The 21336-nt window shown below is 38.2% G+C and overlaps 1 protein-coding gene across 2 annotated transcripts in view; it reads right to left on the bottom strand.

The window, feature by feature from the left end:
• The window catches only part of LOC145680969 (heat shock 70 kDa protein 4L-like), a 331629-nt gene that overhangs the window by 115855 nt on the left and 194438 nt on the right, over window positions 1–21336 (bottom strand). For both annotated transcript variants that reach the window (XM_081752187.1, XM_081752188.1), the window contains exon 7: window positions 10578–10827. In XM_081752187.1, the coding sequence (XP_081608313.1) occupies window positions 10578–10827 (250 nt within the window). The remainder of the gene's footprint in view (window positions 1–10577; window positions 10828–21336) is intronic.

Below are 21336 nucleotides of genomic sequence, written 5' to 3'. Positions count from 1 at the left end.
TTGATTTATTTGTCATAAATCAAAAGGTGGGAGGATGTGGAGTTTGTATCTGGCAACATTGTGAAAAGTCTAAAAACATTTGACTGTAATGGAACGTAATAGTTCTGCAGAAGCTAGAGAAAAGGTTGAAGTAATGTGCACCGGTAACATTTGTAATTTTTGAGGACATTCAGTCAATTTGTATGGTTTTGGTCTTGTTTGTAGAATGATATAGTAATGTGTGATGTTTAATGAAAAATAGACAAAAGATAGAAAGTTGTGTTTTGATTCTTAAACACGAATTGCTTTTATAGACTGTAAAACTGCTAGTGCTGAGACAACTGACCAATCAGTAACCTTCAATATCCGGAAATCTACAAAGCAGTCGCCCAGTACCAGTCTCAAACTCCCCATGTTTGCCCAGGTGTTAGACAGATATGGGATTGCTGACAGGCCTGCCGCAGCGATTTCTTCTGCTATTCTGCACGACACAGCCCATCCGTCAGATGAGAATACGGTCATCGACAGAAGCAAAGTCAGGCGAGAGCGAGAGAAGATGAGGGAGGGTTTACAAGATCCGCCTAACCAGCTCCAACCACTGCGGGCACTCTACTTCGACGGGAGAAAGGACAAAACGATGTTTGTTGAAATGATGGCTGATGGAAAATTACATCGCAGGGAGATTGTGGAGGAACACGTGTCCCTAATCAGTGAACCAGGGTCTACATACTTTGGACACGTGACACCAAAATCCGGATCTGCTATAGCAATTACGAATGCAATCCTGGACTACGCAACCGTCGTGAACATGGAGTTGTCGGGACTGCAGGCGATCGGCAGCCACGGTACTGCTGTCAACACAGGAAAGCGAAATGGGGTTATTCATTGCCTGGAAGTTCAGCTGGGCAAGCCATTGCAATGGATAGTTTATCAACTCCACTTCAATGAGCTTACCCTACATAATCTAATCGACTATCTAGAGGGACCTACGAGTAGCCCACGAGGGTATACGGGACCACTCGCAAAAAACCTTCATATTTGCGAGAACCTTTCAGTCCTGGAATTCCAGCCTATCCAAGGCAGATTTCCCGACGTCGTCTGTAATGTACCATTACAGTTGAGAGTAATGGCAACTTTTTTTTACTCACCCTGTACCTAGTGAATTTTTAAAATTCGATTTCGGTTTAATTACACAATTTATTTATTCTCTTTACTTCAAATGAATGTAATGAATCCACAGGTCTCATTAGAAAATCATATTTTCACTGAATAACATATTTAGTTATATTTTGATTAATTGTAAATCCCATTTTCGCATATACAAGTTGAATAGTAATAAGGTTTACCCTGCTGACGTCATACCGAAACATAGTTTCGAAATTGGATATAAATTTTCTTAATTTCAGACCAAGGTGGAATTTGGTCAGGTAACTAAACATTCCCTCACCTCTCTCACTAGTCCATAGTCACTTTCAGATCCGGTTATATCTGGATTTGACAAATTTCTATTTGTTTTGTAATTTCCGCGGCTAAAGATTTCGCCGTGATTGGAGGAATTCTCCTACCCCTCTCGTTTTCGGCGCAATATTATCATTCTAAGCAAGGACACGTCAAGGAGCACCACTAGTATTATTTACCACTACACTTTGGCTGAATAGGACTGAAATTCAAACGAACGTAAGGTAATATCAAGTTTAATTTCATTGATAAATGCTATATGATTATATAGGAGCCTGTAAACCTATACTTTAGTCGAAAGAACTGCAAAACCAAGGAGAAATATCAAATTCCAGATTTCTGTTTACGTGACGCCATGATGTTATCATTTTAGAACAAATATAATGGAAGTGTGATTTTACCCTCCTCTTCTTTCAAACCATAGATTCCGTTAGGGATTGGGGAAATACGACCTGGTTTTGTGCATTTTATTCGTGTATACAGTAAATGTGATTTTTTTAATTATTTATTTAGTAATTGCATGTACACAGTAGGTTTCATAGTTGCAATGTTAACTCTCAGAATGACAGTTTAATTTAACAAAAAGGGCTCCTATTCATTTCCTAATTGACCCAGTTCTAGCGGCGGAATGGGTTAGTTATTGTTTGATTTAGGACGTTTTCCCCTTTGAGGGAAAGGGTCCCTCAATAAACCTCGTAAGGGGCCCCCAGGGCATCAATCTTTAGTAAACATGTTTTTAGTAATTGGTCAGGTCAGTTGGACCTAGGGCTTACTCTTCTCATTTTGTCCCCCTAAAGTTCAATAGAGCCAATTTCATATACCGACAAGGAGTAATGTGTTTGAAGGTACTTGTCTTCAACATGCATGTAATTAAATGGTGCTTGTTTGGTTTAGTAGTTTAGTATATATATTGTTATGTATAGATAGTAGTTTTGTGTGAATGTGTGACGTTACGATGCGAGGACAGTGTAGTTACGTATGTAAACTCATTACCATTTTTCTAACTAAAAGTAACTAAACCAGAATAAATATTATAGATTTGATTAGCAAATGTAAGGCTATATTTTAGTACACAGCGGATTATTCCTTACTACAGCGCCATCGCGTTTGTTTTCCGTAATCAGTCGTTGGTTGACATTACGTCATCGTCCAAGTTAGTGATCTAGATTGTTTGATTTTGGCCCCTTATTTCTAAATTACATCTAGTAGACATGGTTTACGGTTCGAATGAGTATGCATTCATATGAAATAGCATGAGATCTTACTATTCTGAAAATTACAGCTTGCTATATCATTTAGAACCCGAAATATCCATTGAAATCGAGAACGCCTATTTTCTTAATAACCCACATGATGTTACTGTTTGTTTCAAAATGTAATATGAAATTCTCTTTTCCCGTGGCTGTAGAAAAATTCCATTGTTGCTTTAGTTTTATCACCAAATCAGAAATGAAATAATCGTTGACAATTTAACTTTCAGTGTGTGCACTATGCCTTTTTTTTTTCAAAACTGCGAAGTAAATATAATTTGGGTGCTTCGAAACAAAAGAGTCCGTGGTTCGATGAATGTTATCGTGTAGTAGTTTAAGCCTGACGGATTGTGATAATTATATATTTATTAGTGCGTAATGTAAATATGTGTATGGCCTGCGTGTAAATGTATTTAATAGGATGTCTGTAAAATATTACTTCGCGCGAAAATGAATAAATAATGAATGAATGTAATGATATAATATAATGATATAATGATATAATGATTATCGGGATAAATATACAGCTCAATGTTGCAACCTTATGAAAAGAAAATAATGTTTGTTAGTTAGGGTTTTTGTTTTGTTTTTGAGCCAATAAAATGTGAATACTTGTTGAATATGAAAAGGTTATGTAGCATTTAATATCGACGAAATACTAAGATTGATATTAGAGTGAAATTTATTATATTGAGTAATATGAATATATATATATATATATATATATATATATATATATATATATATATATATATATATATGCGAGTATGTATGTAAAGGGCTCGGTATCTACCCTGGTTGTTTTAGGTTGCCATAGATTTTTGACACCCGATATTGACTAATTAATTCTGATGGTAAAGTATTACCGCGTAACTCGTAGTAAATGACACCTTACTGATTTGTTAGTAATGTTTGTAACCATTAAATTTTTTAATACTATGTCAAATGTTGCATGTAAATAGAACAAGTAGCAGGTCGTAAGTAGAAAAAACCCTAATCCGTATCCAAAGTTATTTTGCGAGATAATAGTGAAATCAGTAAACTACGAAACAGTGCGCCCCAAATCCTTCCCCTACGATCGGAAACCTAACTATTTGTCGTTCGTCAGTTCAGTGACTAAAACCTTTTGACTCCACGATCTATACTAGAAAAAGAAAATTAGTAATCTTAAATTCAATGAACTGAAATGTGGTTAATAATTTAGTAATGTGAATAGAAGACCTAGATAGATCCAGAGACCTAGCTCCATTGAGACATATAGTATTATGGAAATATGGTCCCAATGTCTGGGATTGGATTCGATAAATATTTCTAATCATGATAAATTTTGAAATTTTTCTACCAAGTGCGTCAAGTGACGAAATGAAAATATATATAATATGAAGAAACTAATTTTTCGTCTGTAGTTAAGACAAACGATTAAATACTCGCATGGACACCAATCACAGTGCATAAAGAGAGTTGATAATGGAATTACTATCGACGTGAGAACAAGGACTCATAAAATTGTCGAAACGTCCCCTCTTGGGATAGAGACTCAATAAAAGTGCTACCAAGTTTTTTTAATAAGTAACCAATTTATTCTTCTTTGGCATTTATATGTACTCGTTTTGTACTGAATGTCAAATATGTTCAATGTTAACCCTTGTTTTTTTTTCTCTCTCTCCTTCTTTCGTTTTGTCGATTTTTTTAACGTAATCCAACTTTTAAATGTATCTACAAAGAGAAATGTGTTATTCGATATTGTTGAAAGTAACAGATTTCTGTGCATGCCTAAAAACCATAATATTATCATTATTATTTTTTTTAAATTCATGTATCAAACTGTTTCTGTTTTGTCAAATTAAGATTTCTTTTCTTGAAATGTAATAAATGTCTATAGAAATGTAGTTAGGTTAGTTTAATTCAACTAAATACAACCAGAAGTATACATTGTCCTGTATGAATGTGTGTGTGAGTGAAATGTAGGTTTAGTATTAAGTGCACCAATTCGTTTAACATATATGTGTGACTTACTATAAATAATGGTAGTTGGCAATTAAAGTCGTTGAAAGTCAATACTAACTTAAGTTGGCTCTATAAAGGAAGCAAAAAGGACTGGAGTAGCCTGAACGAATGATCATCATGGGAGAACTTTGAAAGTCAAAATCTTCGACAAATATATGTATTACTTTGATTTTTTTTATTCTTCTCTGTGGTCAATTCTAGCATGCCGTCCACTTCATCGTTTTTACTTCAAGTACTGGATACTCGTATACTGGATACTGGATACTGGATACTCTCTTCTCTACTTCTATTTTTAATAAAACTGAAAAGGGGTTTGTGACTGGGAATTCCATATATAATAAACACGGTCATGTATTTATTTTATTTTATTTTTCTTCGTTAGTCCGATATAAAAGTCTTCATTTTAGTCGAACCTTGTAGGTTCGAAAGTAAGAAATGAAATATATATATATATATATATATATATATATATATATATATATATATATATATATATATATATATATATATATAATTAAACATAAGCTAATAGTTTCATGAATATTCCCCCACCAGCGGTGAAGGGTTCCCAATCACGACTTACTCCATGCATCTCATTTGTTAGAGAGCGAGCTTAGTATTCTTTCTTTTTTTCCCTTTTCACGTCCCAGACCTCAGCACCGACCAGCAGTATCTACCCGACATCTGTCGGGCTGTCGCAACCGGGCAATTTTCGCAAGGGCTGAGAGGAAGAAGTCCTGGCATGTTCTCCCATTCACGATGGTTGAGTACTGCAAATCGAATCTTGCAGCTGTATGTGGGGAGTGAAATCCCATCTGAAAAGCTAGTCATCCTGTCCACGTTCGTGGTCCGCGTGTACGCTCCAATGTGGTTCAATATCAAGCGCCATTGGAAGATCAGGGATGCACCAAAGAATCTATGGCATTCCATGTAGTTGTAACAGTACCTCGATCCGGAACTGAAAAAGGTCGTTTACGACACCATGCAGAGAAACGCCTTCGCCGCACATCCCGAAAACCTCCTACTGGCGATGCTGCATGACGAGAGACCTCATATTCGTACTTTGGCCAAGAAACGAATCCTGAAGGCAAGAGGGACTCCTCCTGGTCTTGGCGGCTCGATTCGAACCTTCGAAGTTCCGCCGTTGAACTTCAGCGCCAAGGATTACACAGACATCATCTTTTGGCAAGACCTCGCTGTCACCGAACCGCCACTCGTAATTGGACTGCCAGAAGAAAGCCTGGATCAAGATCAACTTCAAAATCTGTGGTGGAAGGATCTACCGTGCCATACGCAAGCAGTTGAACGATGCATTCGTGTGGTGACAGAAGCTGCAACTCAAGTCTGTGGACAGGACAGGCGCGATGGTTTCATCGGGGCACGTCTTCTGAATCGGCTCGTGATGCCGAAGTTTGAAACTAAGAAAGACTTTCGCCCCTGTTAATCATTAATTAACTAATGAATAATTAACTAATTGCTTCTTAACTTACTCTTACAAACAATACATGAATGTTGCTAACACAACTTCAGTGCACGAATTGGGCTTAATGCAATAATACCATTTATTGGTAAAGCAAAAAAGGATGTTACTTCAGTGCGCATCGCAACCTGAAAATATCAACCGATCAAGGAAATATTTTACACCTGTTGTCAACTTTTTGGACCCCAGGTGTTTTGCTTGGTGACAAAAAAAAAAGAAAATAAATTAAAATATCCTATTTTTTCAAATTTTCCTCATTTTCGCCAAACTTCAGTGCGCATGCGAAACCTGAAGATATCAACCGATTAAGAAAATATTTTACACCCGTTAACACCAGGCCACTACGCAACTTTTTGGACTCCATGCGTTTTGCTTGGTGAAAAAAAAAAGTTTTTTCGCTCCACCCTAATGCGCAAGTCTGTGATCCGGAAAAGGATATTCAGATTGAGGAAGAGGATATTCAGATTTTCTAACCTGCTCACATTAGCCTTGCACTGGCATGGTTTTATAATATTAAATTAGACTAGTAATAGAAGTACATTACAGTAATAGAAATAAATTAAAAATGGATACGAGTAAGAGAATCTAGTTTGACTCTAAAAGTCAAAGCGCAGATTACTGAGCTATTCCTATTCTACCAATTAAACTCGGTCTTCCATTTCAATACTTCAACCATCATTATCACAATTTCCTGTTTTTGTAATAAAATATTGAAAATTCAATTTCCCTATCTTTTGTTTCAAGCAAGTATACTAAGTTAAGCGTATTCCGATGCACCATTTATGAATATTAGATTACGAAAACTATGTGGTGATTAATCGTATAATAACACATCTTTCTAACAGATGTAACAGATCTTCTTACCCAAGTATTGCAGTTATAACATTAAATAAATCACTAGCTTTGCTAATAAGCAACAATGACATTTATGTTTGCGGAAATTGTAGCCAAGTTAGAACACAGGAAGTGGCAACCGATAACCAATTCTCTTATACATAGTTTAAACAATGACTTAAAATATAGCGGGTGGGTGTGTAAAGCGCGTTAAGTCAAAGGTTAGTGTTTTAGACAAGTCGCAACTGAAAGTTCAGATATAAATCCAAAAATCCGGTTTTGGGTTTCAGAAATAAATCCAAAAGACAGTCCTATTAACATGCAGAGCTACAACAGCTAATCATTTTTCCAAAACCGGATTTTGGATTTATGCTTTAACTTTCAAATGCGATTTCTCTAAAAACTGAAAGAAAAAAGCACCACATTTTGTTCCGGCAAGCACACACACATCAACATATCATTCGAAAAAAAAGGCAATATAAAACAAAGAAAGAGGATAACGAAGCGATACTGAACTTTGCCACTGCAAGAATACACAACCTAACTTTAAAAGCGTTTACAGATTAGATCATTTTTCATCCTCCTACTAAAATGAAAAATGGGAAAATGAAATAATAGAAGTTACCCAAATCATTCATTATGAACGCTTTATAGCATTAAAAAACTTCTATTACTGACTATTATAAACGTTTAGTCAGTTCTCACTCTAAATAATAAAGTTTCAATAAAAGGCAGTAGCCCTACTTACCATTAGAGGGAGAAACTACTAGAGTGAATAATTTGCTTTTCATCGTAAACTATACTCTTCCATTATTATCTGTTATTTAAATTAGCTGAATCATTACATTTCTATTCAGTGAATAAATTGCAATCTTGCAATTTTGTACATGAGAGATTCGGGTTCGATTCCCGGGGGAAGCTTCTGTGGTTCAGATTCCACGTTAATCAGTAGGTCCCGCCTCATATAGCCTTGCTGCTGAAAGCGATGTTAAAACAAAATCTACTTGAATCGACTTGCATTATTGTTTTTCCGCGTAAAAGTCAACGATCTACACAAGGAGAATAAACAATTCTTCGCTCCCTTGATGCGACTTGCATGACTGTCAATGACGTCATACTATATAATCATTACATGCAGGACATTCATAAAATCAAATTCATTTTTACTATATACAGGATGTCCAGAAATACAAGTCCATTTTTATTTTGTCAATCAGCATTGGAATCTTTCCATATTGTACCTATCAACATGGTATTCGTAACGCTACTTAATGGGAATTATACAGGTTGTCCAGAACATCAATATGCTTATAAGACAAGCTTTTGTTCTTCCAGTATGAACACTCTAATTATACCAGTGACTTTAGTAACATTTATAGTGCTTGTGCTTTTAATTATTCTCCGTTATTCTTTCCGCGTTTGTATACTATACTATCGTCTGCGTTCGCGCCCACCAGTAACGGACTAACCAAGACTTGATACTTCCCCACCAATAACGTTAGATACTTTTCACGACACCACCACTACTAAAGCGCCAACAACCTCAACCACTACTTCACATGCCACCATTAGTGAGTAAAGCTTAAAACAGCATTTCCCTTAAGAGAAATGAAGTGCACTCCAGGGATCCTGCTTCGGCCAAGGGACAAACTTTCATGCTTATTCTCCTATAACCATACCAATGTTAGTGCTCTCTGTGTGAATTTAGTGTTTATTGTCCAGTGCAACCATATTTTAGACCATCTTAGTGCGTTCCAGGAATAATGGCTTACCAATGTATGTTCACAAAAAAATAATCCTCTGGCCTACTTTTTAAAGTGACCCGTGGAATGTAATATCCCGCTCATTCATTTGCTTACAAACACTTAACAGGGGCTAGTATTTATAAAGTACAGCACTGCATCCTACTATAAATTACTACAGTGGGAGGCGACAAGAACAATAGCGCCACTAGTCATATAATGAAGAATAAACACCAGTGCCACCGCTACACTGGAACAGCTATAAAAAAACAAGACGACTACCATTTCTGGTATCAGTCTTCGACCGGTCAATCTCAACCCAAGCCTTCTAGCTTGCATGGAGCTCTAAAGCATCCTAAATCTACCCCACTTTGTTTCCTTGGAACTCTGTGGGAATCCTTCCCTAGGGTATTTGGGCCCTGGGACACTTATTATCCTAGTTATTAGACAATTTTATGGTGAAATTGTATCATACTCTTTATTACAAGACCCGGGTTCAATCCCCGCCCCCGCCAACTGAACTTTGTGGTGGACAAACACCGTGTGCGTGGGTTTTCTCGGGGTTCTCCCGTTTCCTCCCACTTTCTTCATTCCACCATTTCATTCATCACTCATCATCACCGTCTCCTTTAGCCTAACCGGCATAACCGTGGGACGTAAAACTTCAAGATTTCATTTCATTTTCTTTATTACAAGAGATTTTGTAATAAGGCTGGTAGTGTGACAAAACGATTCCGGTATGTGATTGCTCTTACCTTCTCCCTGCGTAGAAGAACTTTACAGTATTTGTGTATACTGTGTTATTAACACTTGTTATACTGCATATACAAAATTGTACGTAGTGTTATCACCTAATATAAAAAACAGCAGTAAAAAACTTGATACAAATTTAGTTGAACCAAGAAATGAAGGATTTTAGATACGAATTAAAATAAAAGTCGAAACGTCAGCGTATTGTTCACTAAAATATTATAGCCCAGCACTGATATACTGTTTGAAACGGCGAAAGAATGCATCGCTGAAGCGCAGCACACATCCTGCAGGACTGAGATTTGTTCAACGACAAATACAGAACGCGAATTATTTAATGATGAGTGTTTCATCAACTCCTTACACGACGAAATTAATAGAAGGGAACATCAGTTTTATTGTATCTCCTAAAAAAAAAAAATCTCATTCCAGAACTAGACACTATATGATTCAAGGAAACAAATTCAATGGCATACGATACGCGTTTTCCTCTACGGTTTCTCTTTACTTCCAGATTTGCTTCACAACAGTTTATATCCTTCTTCGGTGATTTGACTTGGTCATTCCTCTCTCTGAATTTAAATTTCTGATTATTTCCTATGCAGAAGAACGATACATTCAAAGTATAGACCGAAGGTGGAATAGGTAAGATTCCATTATGGGAAATAATACCACGATCCACGCACACCTTCCTTCGATGTCTTATCATCCAATCAGAAAACATTAAGAGGACATTCTTTTCAATAAAGACACATTATTTCCACGATATGTTCAGATGTGAGCAATATACATTCTATTAAACGCAACTCTGAACATTTCAATGTTAAGGTCCAATAAGATTGTTACAAGCTCCCACTACATTTACAAAGAAGTAACAATATTATCCAATTTTGTAATTCAAGTTTAATGCTTTTGTAAAATCCATTCTATCTTTTCTTAATGAATTTTACTTGATCCGAGTACACTTAACGTTTATGATGTATAAATAATACAAGTTTAATACATCACCAATTTTACTTACTAACTAGAGCATATTTCCTTTGATTTTAATGTTTACACTAAGTCCTTGACACTTACTGTCTTTTGCCATCTGATTCTTCATCCAATATTAATATAATTGAGGAGTGTTGAATATGTTCTGCTTTCATTGGTCGGACCATTATTGTTGGCGTCAACATTGCTGCCTGAAGAGCGCAGGCTTTTGCGATTTGATTTTCACTAATGACAGGATTCAACATAAAAATTTCATTAATTAGTTTCTTTATTGCAGGCATATAAGTACTTCCGCCACTAATTTCCACAGCATCAATTTCTTTAACACTGAACACTACAAAACAAAGAAAAAGTGAAAGATTACGAATATTTTCTTTTTTAGCGTTCAAATGCAATTAATCTACTCAACGTGATCATGCCAATGCAGCCATTATAATATGTTTATGAAATACTTTAATCGGACTTCATATCATGAGTAACTGCTAAAAGTACCACCTGAGCTGTACTTTGTTTTGCACAATTGTTTTTTTCATGCAATATCAAAATTCAGCTAGTTTGTTATAACATTATCTGATAAAAACTATTCTGGTGACAAAGAAATTTGTGACAAGTCATGAAACGCGTACAGCTTAAATGTTGTGAAATTTAGAACATTGATAAACATTATTTTGTAAAGCATCTCAAAATCCAGTAACAGTCGACAGTGACATAATTGTAGAAACATCTATACAAGGCGCATGCAGAATAGTCGAGTCAAAATACGGTTTGACATGGGCAAAATTGCAACCTTTAGTTTTACACCTGTATTTTGTTTAGGTACCCCCACCTGATGAAAATATCCAAAATCCGACAAAATCGGACCGCGGGAACACCTCCAAAAACGAGTTTTAAAATGGCGGACCATGGTTTTTCGAAAAAATCGTAGACCTTTACGTTGGCGGCTCTAGTAGTCCTCTTAATTGACACAGAGACATGAATGATACCTCGTTGAAACGCTCATAGACAACAAATTCCAACGAAGTGACTTTTGTACCCATCATGCCCAACCCCTAGAAAAAGAAGAAGAAGAAAGTTGATTTTTTGTTTTTTCTCTTCTAAATTGATATTTCTTGGACCCTTGCAACACTGTACGTCCTCATACGCCTTCAGAAAAATTCCCGCGCGTAGACCAGATATTGGTAACAATAACATTAAAACATGAAGGACGTATGTTTAACAGTAAGGGAGATAAAAATTCGGAACCACGGACCAAGGAGGGTCACTCTGTATATTTTTTACGATGATCTAACTTACGTTTCTTAGATCTAGCATCCTCCCTAATTGTCACAGACATGGAGCATACCGCATTGGAAAGCTTATGGAACCCCCTTGCCAACGACGTATAGTTTGTGCCCCCTGTGCCCAACCTGTAGAAAAAGAAGAAGAAGAAACCTTGAAAAAATTGGGAAAATCTACACTTTTACCTTTCTTGGGCTCTGGCAACCCTGATAATCGTTATACGCTTGAAAAAATCTTGTTTCTTTCTTTAAATCAAAGGTCGCTTTAATATAAGTACTATACATAAAACAGAAATATTCTTAAGCAAAAGAATGGGAATAACGAAAGACTTTGGGAGGAAAATTACACATCTACATCGTCATTGCCTAAGCTGTTGGACCAGCACTGTTGGACCAGCACAGGATCCAGCTCGACGGCGGTGTGTGACATCTTTCGTTGATGGTGATCCATACCCATCAAACACGATGGTTGATGTGCCATATTTACGAACTATATACTCAGCAAATGATGCAGCGATATTGTCGTACGAATGCCTTTACACCATTGTAGTCTATGTAACAAAGATCCTCCGTCTAAGACATACAGAATATTGTCTGGCTCCGTTTCCTCAAACTTTGCGGTCTGCTGCTTGCTGAACTCTAGTATCACATGGGCCAGTGGGGCTTTGTCTGCCTTACGCATCATGCTGGGTGCCTCAAATAAAGCTGGTGGGTAGGCACATAATTCATGAGCTAAGGTCTCCTCTAAAGATGTGCTGCCTGCATTAGCGACAACTAACAGTCTTTGAAACAAAAGATTCTAATCGACGGAGATATCGTTGCTGATTTTAACACTACTCGGGGATGCTAGAGTTTTGACTTTATCAGCACGCTTCCACTTCACAGTGAACAGGTCTTTGCCAGATAGTTTCTTCGCAAGCTCTTCCCCAACTGAAAATAAATTATGGACGTTGACCGAGGAATCCGCTATGACGCCAGTGACAATGTTTCTCAACGATTTGTCTCCGTCAAATGGTGAAATGGGCTGCAGTCCTGCAAGAATGCGACCGTGTGTCACTGATATCACGTGACATTCTTGACGTTTCGGCTTCTTTATGTTGTTCGCTAGTGACATATGCTGTGTGAGTAAGAGTTTGCATCGCCAGATTATACTCGGAGCATGCTGGCATTGAGAGCACCCATAAAGATCGTTGCATCTCCGACATTCCACTCCCATGGGTTAGACCCCCAGTGGATTTTAGCGATCTCATCAGAACCTGCTCTATGACTAGATCAGAAGACAACCCAGCCCAATAACGGTTGCTTCTTCTAATAACTCCGAACCCATTTTGAAAGCTTTCGTGAACTGTTGGATTAACCGATGGCAGCGTTAACATTGTTTGCAGGTACAGCGGGGGACACTTCTAAATGGTACACCTTAGCCGTAAATCTCCATATGGCTGTACCATTTAGAAGTGTCCCCCGCTGTACAAGCATGTCGACTTCAAATAATTGAAGTGTCCTGCTGCAGCGAATATGGGAATGCACTCTGCTATAGCATCAAGGTGATCCTCCCAGCTTCCTGTTCGGTCTGCTGCCACAACTTTCCTTGCTGTAGTCAACATGCGCTGGTATGCAAGCCACAACTGACTTGTTTTTGATGTGTTAATAAGTTCTGACTTTCGTTCTTCTATTTTTTTTCTGGGCTTCTTGAAGAAGAGGTGAAGAACTAGCTCCAGTTACATTAATCTCACCCGACATCAGACTCTGGTAGAGAGAGTAAGCATCGTTGATAGTTCTGTGTATTCCGTTATTGGTCTCCAGAAAAACATTCTCCACCAGCAATGCACTTAATGCGAGGTCAACCATCATGTGCGCACGGAAGGCTCTACCTACGGACTTGCCACTTAACATATGTACAACCGAATTTTCTCCATAAACCTCATGCAAGATTTCACGTAAGCCTGAACCATCCATCAGGGAACCAATTGCTCCTAGAAGGTTCATCAGAGTATGAAATGAGCCCAACAGGAGAACCGTGTCCTTAATACTGGTGTTATGTGTTCTGTCATGAAGGATACGTGAAGCTTTAAAAAACAGTGGTTGGTCTAAGGTGATGATTGGTGTGACTTTATATTTTCTCGCAAGATTATTCAGGTACACTAAAGTGGAATAGATGCATGACATATCAGATGGAGGGAGGTCAATAATCGGTAAGCAGAGAACAGTGGATTTCCCTGGATGATGAAGAGATGGATCTGCGTGAATGGCCTGCATCATTCCTGACCAGTTTGGAGTGCGTGCCGGAAAGTGCCAGGAAAGTTTCTACAAAATGTCCAGGGAGCTTTCGTTCGGTGATGGTGCTGTTACCAGTTCACAGTTGACCTTTTCAAGAATAGCCCTGGCTTCAGTGTATGCATGAATGGGAACACTGGCAAGGGACTTCACACGAGCATCAGAGACAGGCTTCCGAAGAATGGTTAGACTGGTAGTAGTGGATGGAGTAATAGCCGCCAACATTCCCATACCATGGAATGTGCCTAAACCACTCAGCGTTTGAGATTATGGTCTACATTATCCGCTGCAAAGAGGAGAGTCTGGTCTGCTGACATTTCGGTCACACGATTACCAAATGTACTTGCAGCACAGCGTTCAAACCGCTGCACTTCCGCGTATGAAGAGCAGAATCCCAGGTGATGTAGCGTGTCAATCAGGTGTTTCAATCGATAGTGGTGGTGCAGCTGCACAGCAACACCTAACGACAGAGGAGCTAATATAGCTCTTGGTCTGGCTGCTTGCATCAAACACTGGCCAATCGATGCTATTTTGGTTTCATTGTCCTTTCCGGCAAAAAGTGTGGCACAGAATAGTTTAAGGCTAGGTGTAATGTACTGAAGGGATTCCTGAATGGTCAACTCGCTGGGTGAAGGATATGTATCACTTCCAGATTGTAGTTTGGATTTTATGTCGCTTTTGATCAGTCGAGCTGCGGTTTCTATGATTCTATGTTTTTCCTTTTCTTCATCATACTCGTGGCAAATCACGATATGCCCGTAGAATGTGATTGGCAGTTTCTCGAAGTGTAATGAAGTCGTTTTTTCCACTGTCACTAGAAATTATAATTTTGTCACCGAAGTACTCCATTAGTTGACGCTTCATGTGCCGTCTGTCATATGCAATGTGATCAGTCCCTTCAAGAAATGTGCCCATTTTTGTAACAAGTTCTCCAACAGTTAGTTGCTAATCATCGTGCTCTTCCAAAGAACTACAGATGCGCTGAAATGCACGGATTCTCTCATGATTTGTAGGTCGGCCAGCCCGGAACTTTTTTGACGCTGACTGATTATCGGTGCAGTATTGTTGATTAATTGCTTTACCTGTTCGAAAGTTGATAATACATGATCTGTGATAGACACAATCTGCTGCATGAAGATCAGATGAGAAGTACTCAATTCGACCTCGGACAGTTTGTGACCAGTTATCGTTTCGTTCATTGCAACACTTTAAAATGCTGTGTTGCAATGCTTGTGTTTTCACTCGCACATTTTCTGATTTCAACACGTGACGGTCATCAAATAAGATAGGCGTTCCGCAAAACAGGCAGTCACTGTTGCTGTTGAAGGACCCATCCGACGAGCGAGTAACTCGTTTTTGAATCGGCGATGACGTTTTTCTTTTAAGGGCAATCGCAATATCTTTATTATCAACGTAACGTTTGCGACAAGAGACATGAACCACCATACCTGCAGCGGCGAGAATGTTACTACCGCGAGCCTTACTGGCAATGTTCACTCCTTCAGCTCCCTTTTCTTGAAGTGTGATGAGGTTATCGTCAGGATCTTTTACACAACGATTTTTAAGGTTGCCAGAGCCCAAGAAAGGTAAAAGTGTAGATTTTCCCAATTTTTCAAGGCTTCTTCTTCTTTTTCTACAGGTTGAACACAAGGGGCACAAACGATACGTCGTTGGCAAGGGGGTTCCATAAGCTTTCCAATGCGGTATGCTCCATGTCTGTCACAATTAGGGAGGATGCTAAATCTAAGAAACATAAGTTAGACCACTGTAAAAAATATACAGAGTGACCCTCCTTGGTCCGCGTTTCCGAATTTTTATCTCCCTTACTGTTGAACCTACGTCCTTCATTTTTTAATGATATTGTTACCAATATCTGGTCTACGCGTGGGAATTTTCTGAAGGCGTATAAGGACGTACAGTGTTGCAAGGGTCCAAGAAATATCAATTTAAAAGAGAAAAAACCAAAAATCAATTTTCTTCTTCTTCTTCTTTTAGGGGTTGGGCATGATGGGTACAAAAGTCACTTCGTTGGAATTTTTTGTCAATGAGCGTTTCAACGAGGTATCATTCATGTCTCTGTGTCAATTAAGAGGACTACTCGAGCCGCCAACGTAAAGGTCTACGATTTTTTCGAAAAAACATGGTCCGCCATTTTGAAACCCATTTTTGGAGGTGTTCCCGTGGTCCGATTTTGGATATTTTCATCAGGTGGGGTACCTAAACAAAATACAGGTGTAAAACTAAAGGTTGCAATTTTGCCCAGGTTGAGGGTAAAATTGCTCTAGATTTCCTGGACTAGAAAGCAAATTTCTCACGCGTCCCGTAGCTAAGGACCTACGTTGCGCGAAACGACTGCATACACATGACAAGGCCTGCGTCAGTGGAATTTCCATGAGCAAGCAGATGGCGCGTTGGTTCTGTAGATAATTTCCAGCAGGATGCCACACTGTGCATGATGAGTATTGTAAGCAACCTACGTTTCATCCCCTGTGATGATCCACTCCAAAAACTCTTCTCCGTCATCGTGGCAAAAATGTCCATACTGACCCCACGCGCTCTGCTTTGTGTTCTGGAGTCAGCTGCTTCGGCATTCATCTGAATCACAACAACTTGAACAACAGGTACTCAGTGACAATGGTGTGCAATAAAAAGGGGGAAATGTGCGGGAACTGGCCGCTGAGTTCCGCTATTGTGAAGCGACGATCTGCGTGATGCGTTCCCAAACAAGGTCCATAACGTCGTCTGTGATAACGGTTGACCTCCCACTGCGCTCCTCATCATGCACTTCAGATGAGACGGAAGCTGGAATAGGAACGTCCATCTTCAACCATGCCACGACGCTACTGAGAGCACTAGGGAAGTTTTGTTGGCTCATGAGCCATGCTAGGACTTTAATCTCTTACATGCACACTGTCACTTCGCGCAACATATGGTTTCCTAGCTATGGGACGCGTGGGAAATTTACTTTCTAGATTGCCTCTATTTTGACTGAATCAAATTGGTTACAAAGCTCTAAGACTATAAACGTAGATTTTCGTGAATCATCAAAGCTATGGATTTCGTGACAACACATTCAAATATGAAAGCACAAAGAAGTCACGAACTATAATAAGATTTAAAATACGAGACGAGTTCACATCAAAACTGTAATTTCGTACAGTCATACGACTATGAAATTCAGGCTTATTAATTTAAAGGTCACAATATTCCCTATGAATGTGATTTTTGAAATTTCAGCCCAGGGTTGTTATTTTGTAAGTTCTATCAAAATTAGTTTGGGGTTAAAATATTTAGTTCGGAGAGAGAAGAAAGTTGTGAACTTGTAGTTAAAAGAATTTTGGTGACTTCGCAGAATTATTTATGGCATTATTTCATCTTTCCTTCCCCTTCAAGTGCAAAATTTCCTTCAGTACCTCTTGAGCAATGTGTGTGACACCATATACTTTAGTTGATGCCTCCAGTCTCCTTGCGACCATCTTAATTTCATTCGTCTGAACGTATCCTTCGATCTTTCAACTTTTAAAGGTACCCTTGAAACAACATCCAAACAACGTGGGGAAAGTGATGGAACTGACCGTGAGCTTTAAATATCATTAATTGTCCGTTCATTTGCATACTCTTTAACTGCCTTTTCAATTAGAAAATATTACTGCTGGTCTCGTAGATGGTATATGGAAGACCGGAAAATTGGTAATCATTGGCCTACTGAATTATTCCACCCATCCTGACATGCTTTCATGTGCTTATGTATTGTTTATTGTATTGCGTGCTTAAACACATTTGAAAAAAAAAACACAAAACACTAAAAAAAATCCGCATCATTTTCTCTTTTTCTTATTCGCTTTGAGTTGATGAGTGTGTTGCATTTTAATTTGCGTTTCTCTTTTTTATCAAATGGGGCCTCGTGTTCCTGTCGATGGAAACGGTGTTTTGGTACAACTTTTATTCCATTTTACCAACTTACACCCACTCTTATCCTACAGGAAGGGCCTGCCTAACGGATTGCTAGGGGAGAAACGTTAATTCTCCTTGAGAACACTCTGTTCTCATGTTGCGGAACCAAAGAATTTTCGCTTTCATATTTTTCAATGAAACGTCTTTTTGTATGTATAATGTATATACATAAACTTAGGTTCAGAGCTTACCCTCTTGTAAAAATCCTGAAACTGATGTGAATGACACCAAAATTCTATCTAATACAAAGAACGTAAAAACTAAATATTACAATCCTTATTCATCTACAACTCCTTGTAATTCTCGTTCAACTTCTTGTAATTAAAGAAAAGTATGCCGATAGTTGGAATGCTGAGTCTAGCTTTCCAAGTGGTACTGGCAGCTTGTGACCTTTGTTATAAATAAATTTATTACATATACAGCCAGACACGTTAAGGACATCGAAAAATTACGAAATGTCACTTATTACGGAAAATGTTAAAGAACGTACTAAAATAAGAGAACATTAGACAACTTCGTGTTTCACTAGAACCTACTGTCATCTGAATGTAGACGCAACTAGTGAGAAGATTAAATTAAAGCTGGCAACTAATATTTTAAAGCAGATCGAATCAAATGTAGGAAGTCATATAACTGCTCCAAACACAGTCCCTTATTCGTAGTGTGGTGATAAACTTAAAATATGGTTATCTTTTGCTCTAAATTGAGGAAGGTTGAATTAATGGGTTTATTCAGACACTTTTGTTCTCTTGATTTGGTTAGAGTTAACAACAAGAGAAGGGAAATATGCAAACGATGAAGGCAATTGATATTATCACAACGACGCAATATTATAGGAAACTTACTTAGTGAAGGTAATTGATAATACAAAAGCAGGATATCTGATATTGAACTATGACCGCAACAACGCAGTAACATAGGAAATTTAGTCAGTGCTTACGGATGCTTGGACCGTGACATTGCATCATGTGTCGGATACTGTACACGTGTATATGTGTCATCTATATCGTATCCTGGGTGCGGCAGTTGGTGAGAACTAATGAGAAGGCTAAAAGGGCAATAGGTTTCCATATTTAAGGATCTGACGCAATTTATGGTGTGATCACGAGATTTGGGTGTGACCCGATATACTTTAAAAGTCTCAGGATCCCAACCCTCGGTGAATAGAGAGCTGGCCCTCGGTGAGATTCGAGAGTAAGCCCTCAGGTGCTCCACAGTCAGTGCGACGACCATCGGAGTAACGACTTACTCATATTTACAAGAATTCAGCAAGGTACGTAACAAAGATTCTTATAGTACATTTTCTGGTATTGGGGATGCCATATCAGATTCAACTATGTTTTGTCTCCCTACGATAAAGCTCTCACGATTAGGAATGACAGTCGTATAATTGCATTTCGCCGTCTATCCTCAGAGAAATGTTGATAGTAAAATAACTACAAAGTAATGAGCTGTAAGTTGCTAAAACAATCATGTAAATAAAATTCAATTAATATTAACAAGAACCTTATTTCAACCCCTAGATTTACGTTCCCTTTATTCCCAAGTAACTCTTGGTGTTTACTAATATTTTTCTCTACTGACAACCTTAAGTGTTCGCGTAAGCAGTTCTCCAAGTATATGGGAAAAACGAGCAAAGATGAAACTAGAGAAGTGCTCCATCGTCACAGTACTTTCAAGTACTTCTACCCGGTACTTCAAGTACTTCTACTTCACAGTACTTCTACCCGGAATTCACGAAAGCTGGAATGTTCTGTTCTTAAAGTTCAGCTCCATATTTCTAGTCTTTTATTAAATCTCAGTATTTCGAGTACATCAGCACTCGTGTAATGTGACAGTGCTATTTGTGCAAATTGTGATGCAATGCAATCACGATGCAAAGCCCTATACAGTAACCAAACCTTCCTGTGTTAACTCTAAGTGTGATCTGTTAACCCTAGAAATTGTACGCAAACCACGACGGAGTCAACGAGGAAAGCTTATTAGAGAATTTATAGTTGTTTAAAACATTTAAGGTGTCTATGCTAAGCGTCGATTAAAATATAGCATTCCAATCTAGTTTCCTGCCTCATTTGCCTCAGTTGTTGCTACATCTTGAAACTCTGTGGAGATTCAGATATCAGGTTCACACCACGAAAACTGAACTCGCCATTTTAAGAATCCTGAACTGAAAATTCCAGTCGTTTATTATCTAATGAACTCTCCCAAACACCACGTGTTGTTCGCAGCGATGGTACAGCTAATGCTCCTCATTGTCATTTACCATACATTGCTGGCATAACACTAGGCTAGTATAACATTATATACGACCATATATGTAGGGTCATATATAATGTAGGACGATATACAGTATATATCGTCGTCTTAATGACCTCCTCCATCAGAAGAAAAGCTAATGAAATATTAGTTCGTAAACCATCTCTAATTTAACTTAAATCTAATGTGGCAGAAGACGAATGAGTAGATGGTAATCAGCTTCCGAGATAAGGTTCGATTTATACGTTGGTCCTTCTAATATGGACCTTTTTCGATGAAACATTTATAGCTTTACCAGACTTTTTGAGGAATAGAAACAACTGGTCTGTGATCACTCACACAAATTCTCCTTCTTTCTGTAGGAAACCCACCTTCAACCGGCACAGTCTTTTCTTTTACCATTCCTAAGAAGTAAAAGCTCACTGATGATCAACCTGCTATCGCCGTCGCTATCGGTAAATGGAACACTTTTCATTCTAGGCTTATAAATATAATTTATCGTCATTTGCAAGTAGTTACGGTTCACGTTTTATTTCCTCACCCAATCATAATGTGATCCTTATGAGTGCTTTGAATGTAATATTTTCGTAGTGGATTTAGGCACTTTTTATTGTGAGAAAAATAATAAAACATAAAATTTGTCGTTGTGTGTATATATTATGTTATATAAATGTCCGATGCAGGCATAAACGAGATTATAACTCAAAAGATAAATATTGCGTAATACAAAGGGTCGTGTAGTATTGTAATTAATTGTTGTGCTATAATATACTGCAGAAAGACTTGTGAAACGTCTGACGTTTCTCGATCTGAACCCTTTACGGCAGCAAAACTATTTCAGTTTTTCCATGAAGTTCAGTTCCTCGTGATGACTATCGGAGATCTAAACGCATGTCACCGCCTATGGGCATCCAAATTAGGGACTATCGACGCCACCAAAATAACTACCTTTCTTGAAGAGAATGGAATGCTTATTCTAAATGAGAACAGTCCTACTCATTTCTGTAGTGAGCTTAGCGCGTATAGTTGTATTAATTCATCTTGCTCTGTGTACCCTCGTTCGCTTGCTAACTTGGAGATTA

Source organism: Thermobia domestica, chromosome 3 (genome assembly GCF_964235325.1).
Source record: "Thermobia domestica chromosome 3, izTheDome1.hap1.1, whole genome shotgun sequence".
In the NCBI taxonomy this organism is placed as follows: Eukaryota; Metazoa; Arthropoda; class Insecta; order Zygentoma; family Lepismatidae; genus Thermobia; species Thermobia domestica.
The sequence above is the reverse complement of the archived record's forward strand: the minus strand, read 5'-3'. Positions and strand labels throughout refer to the sequence as shown.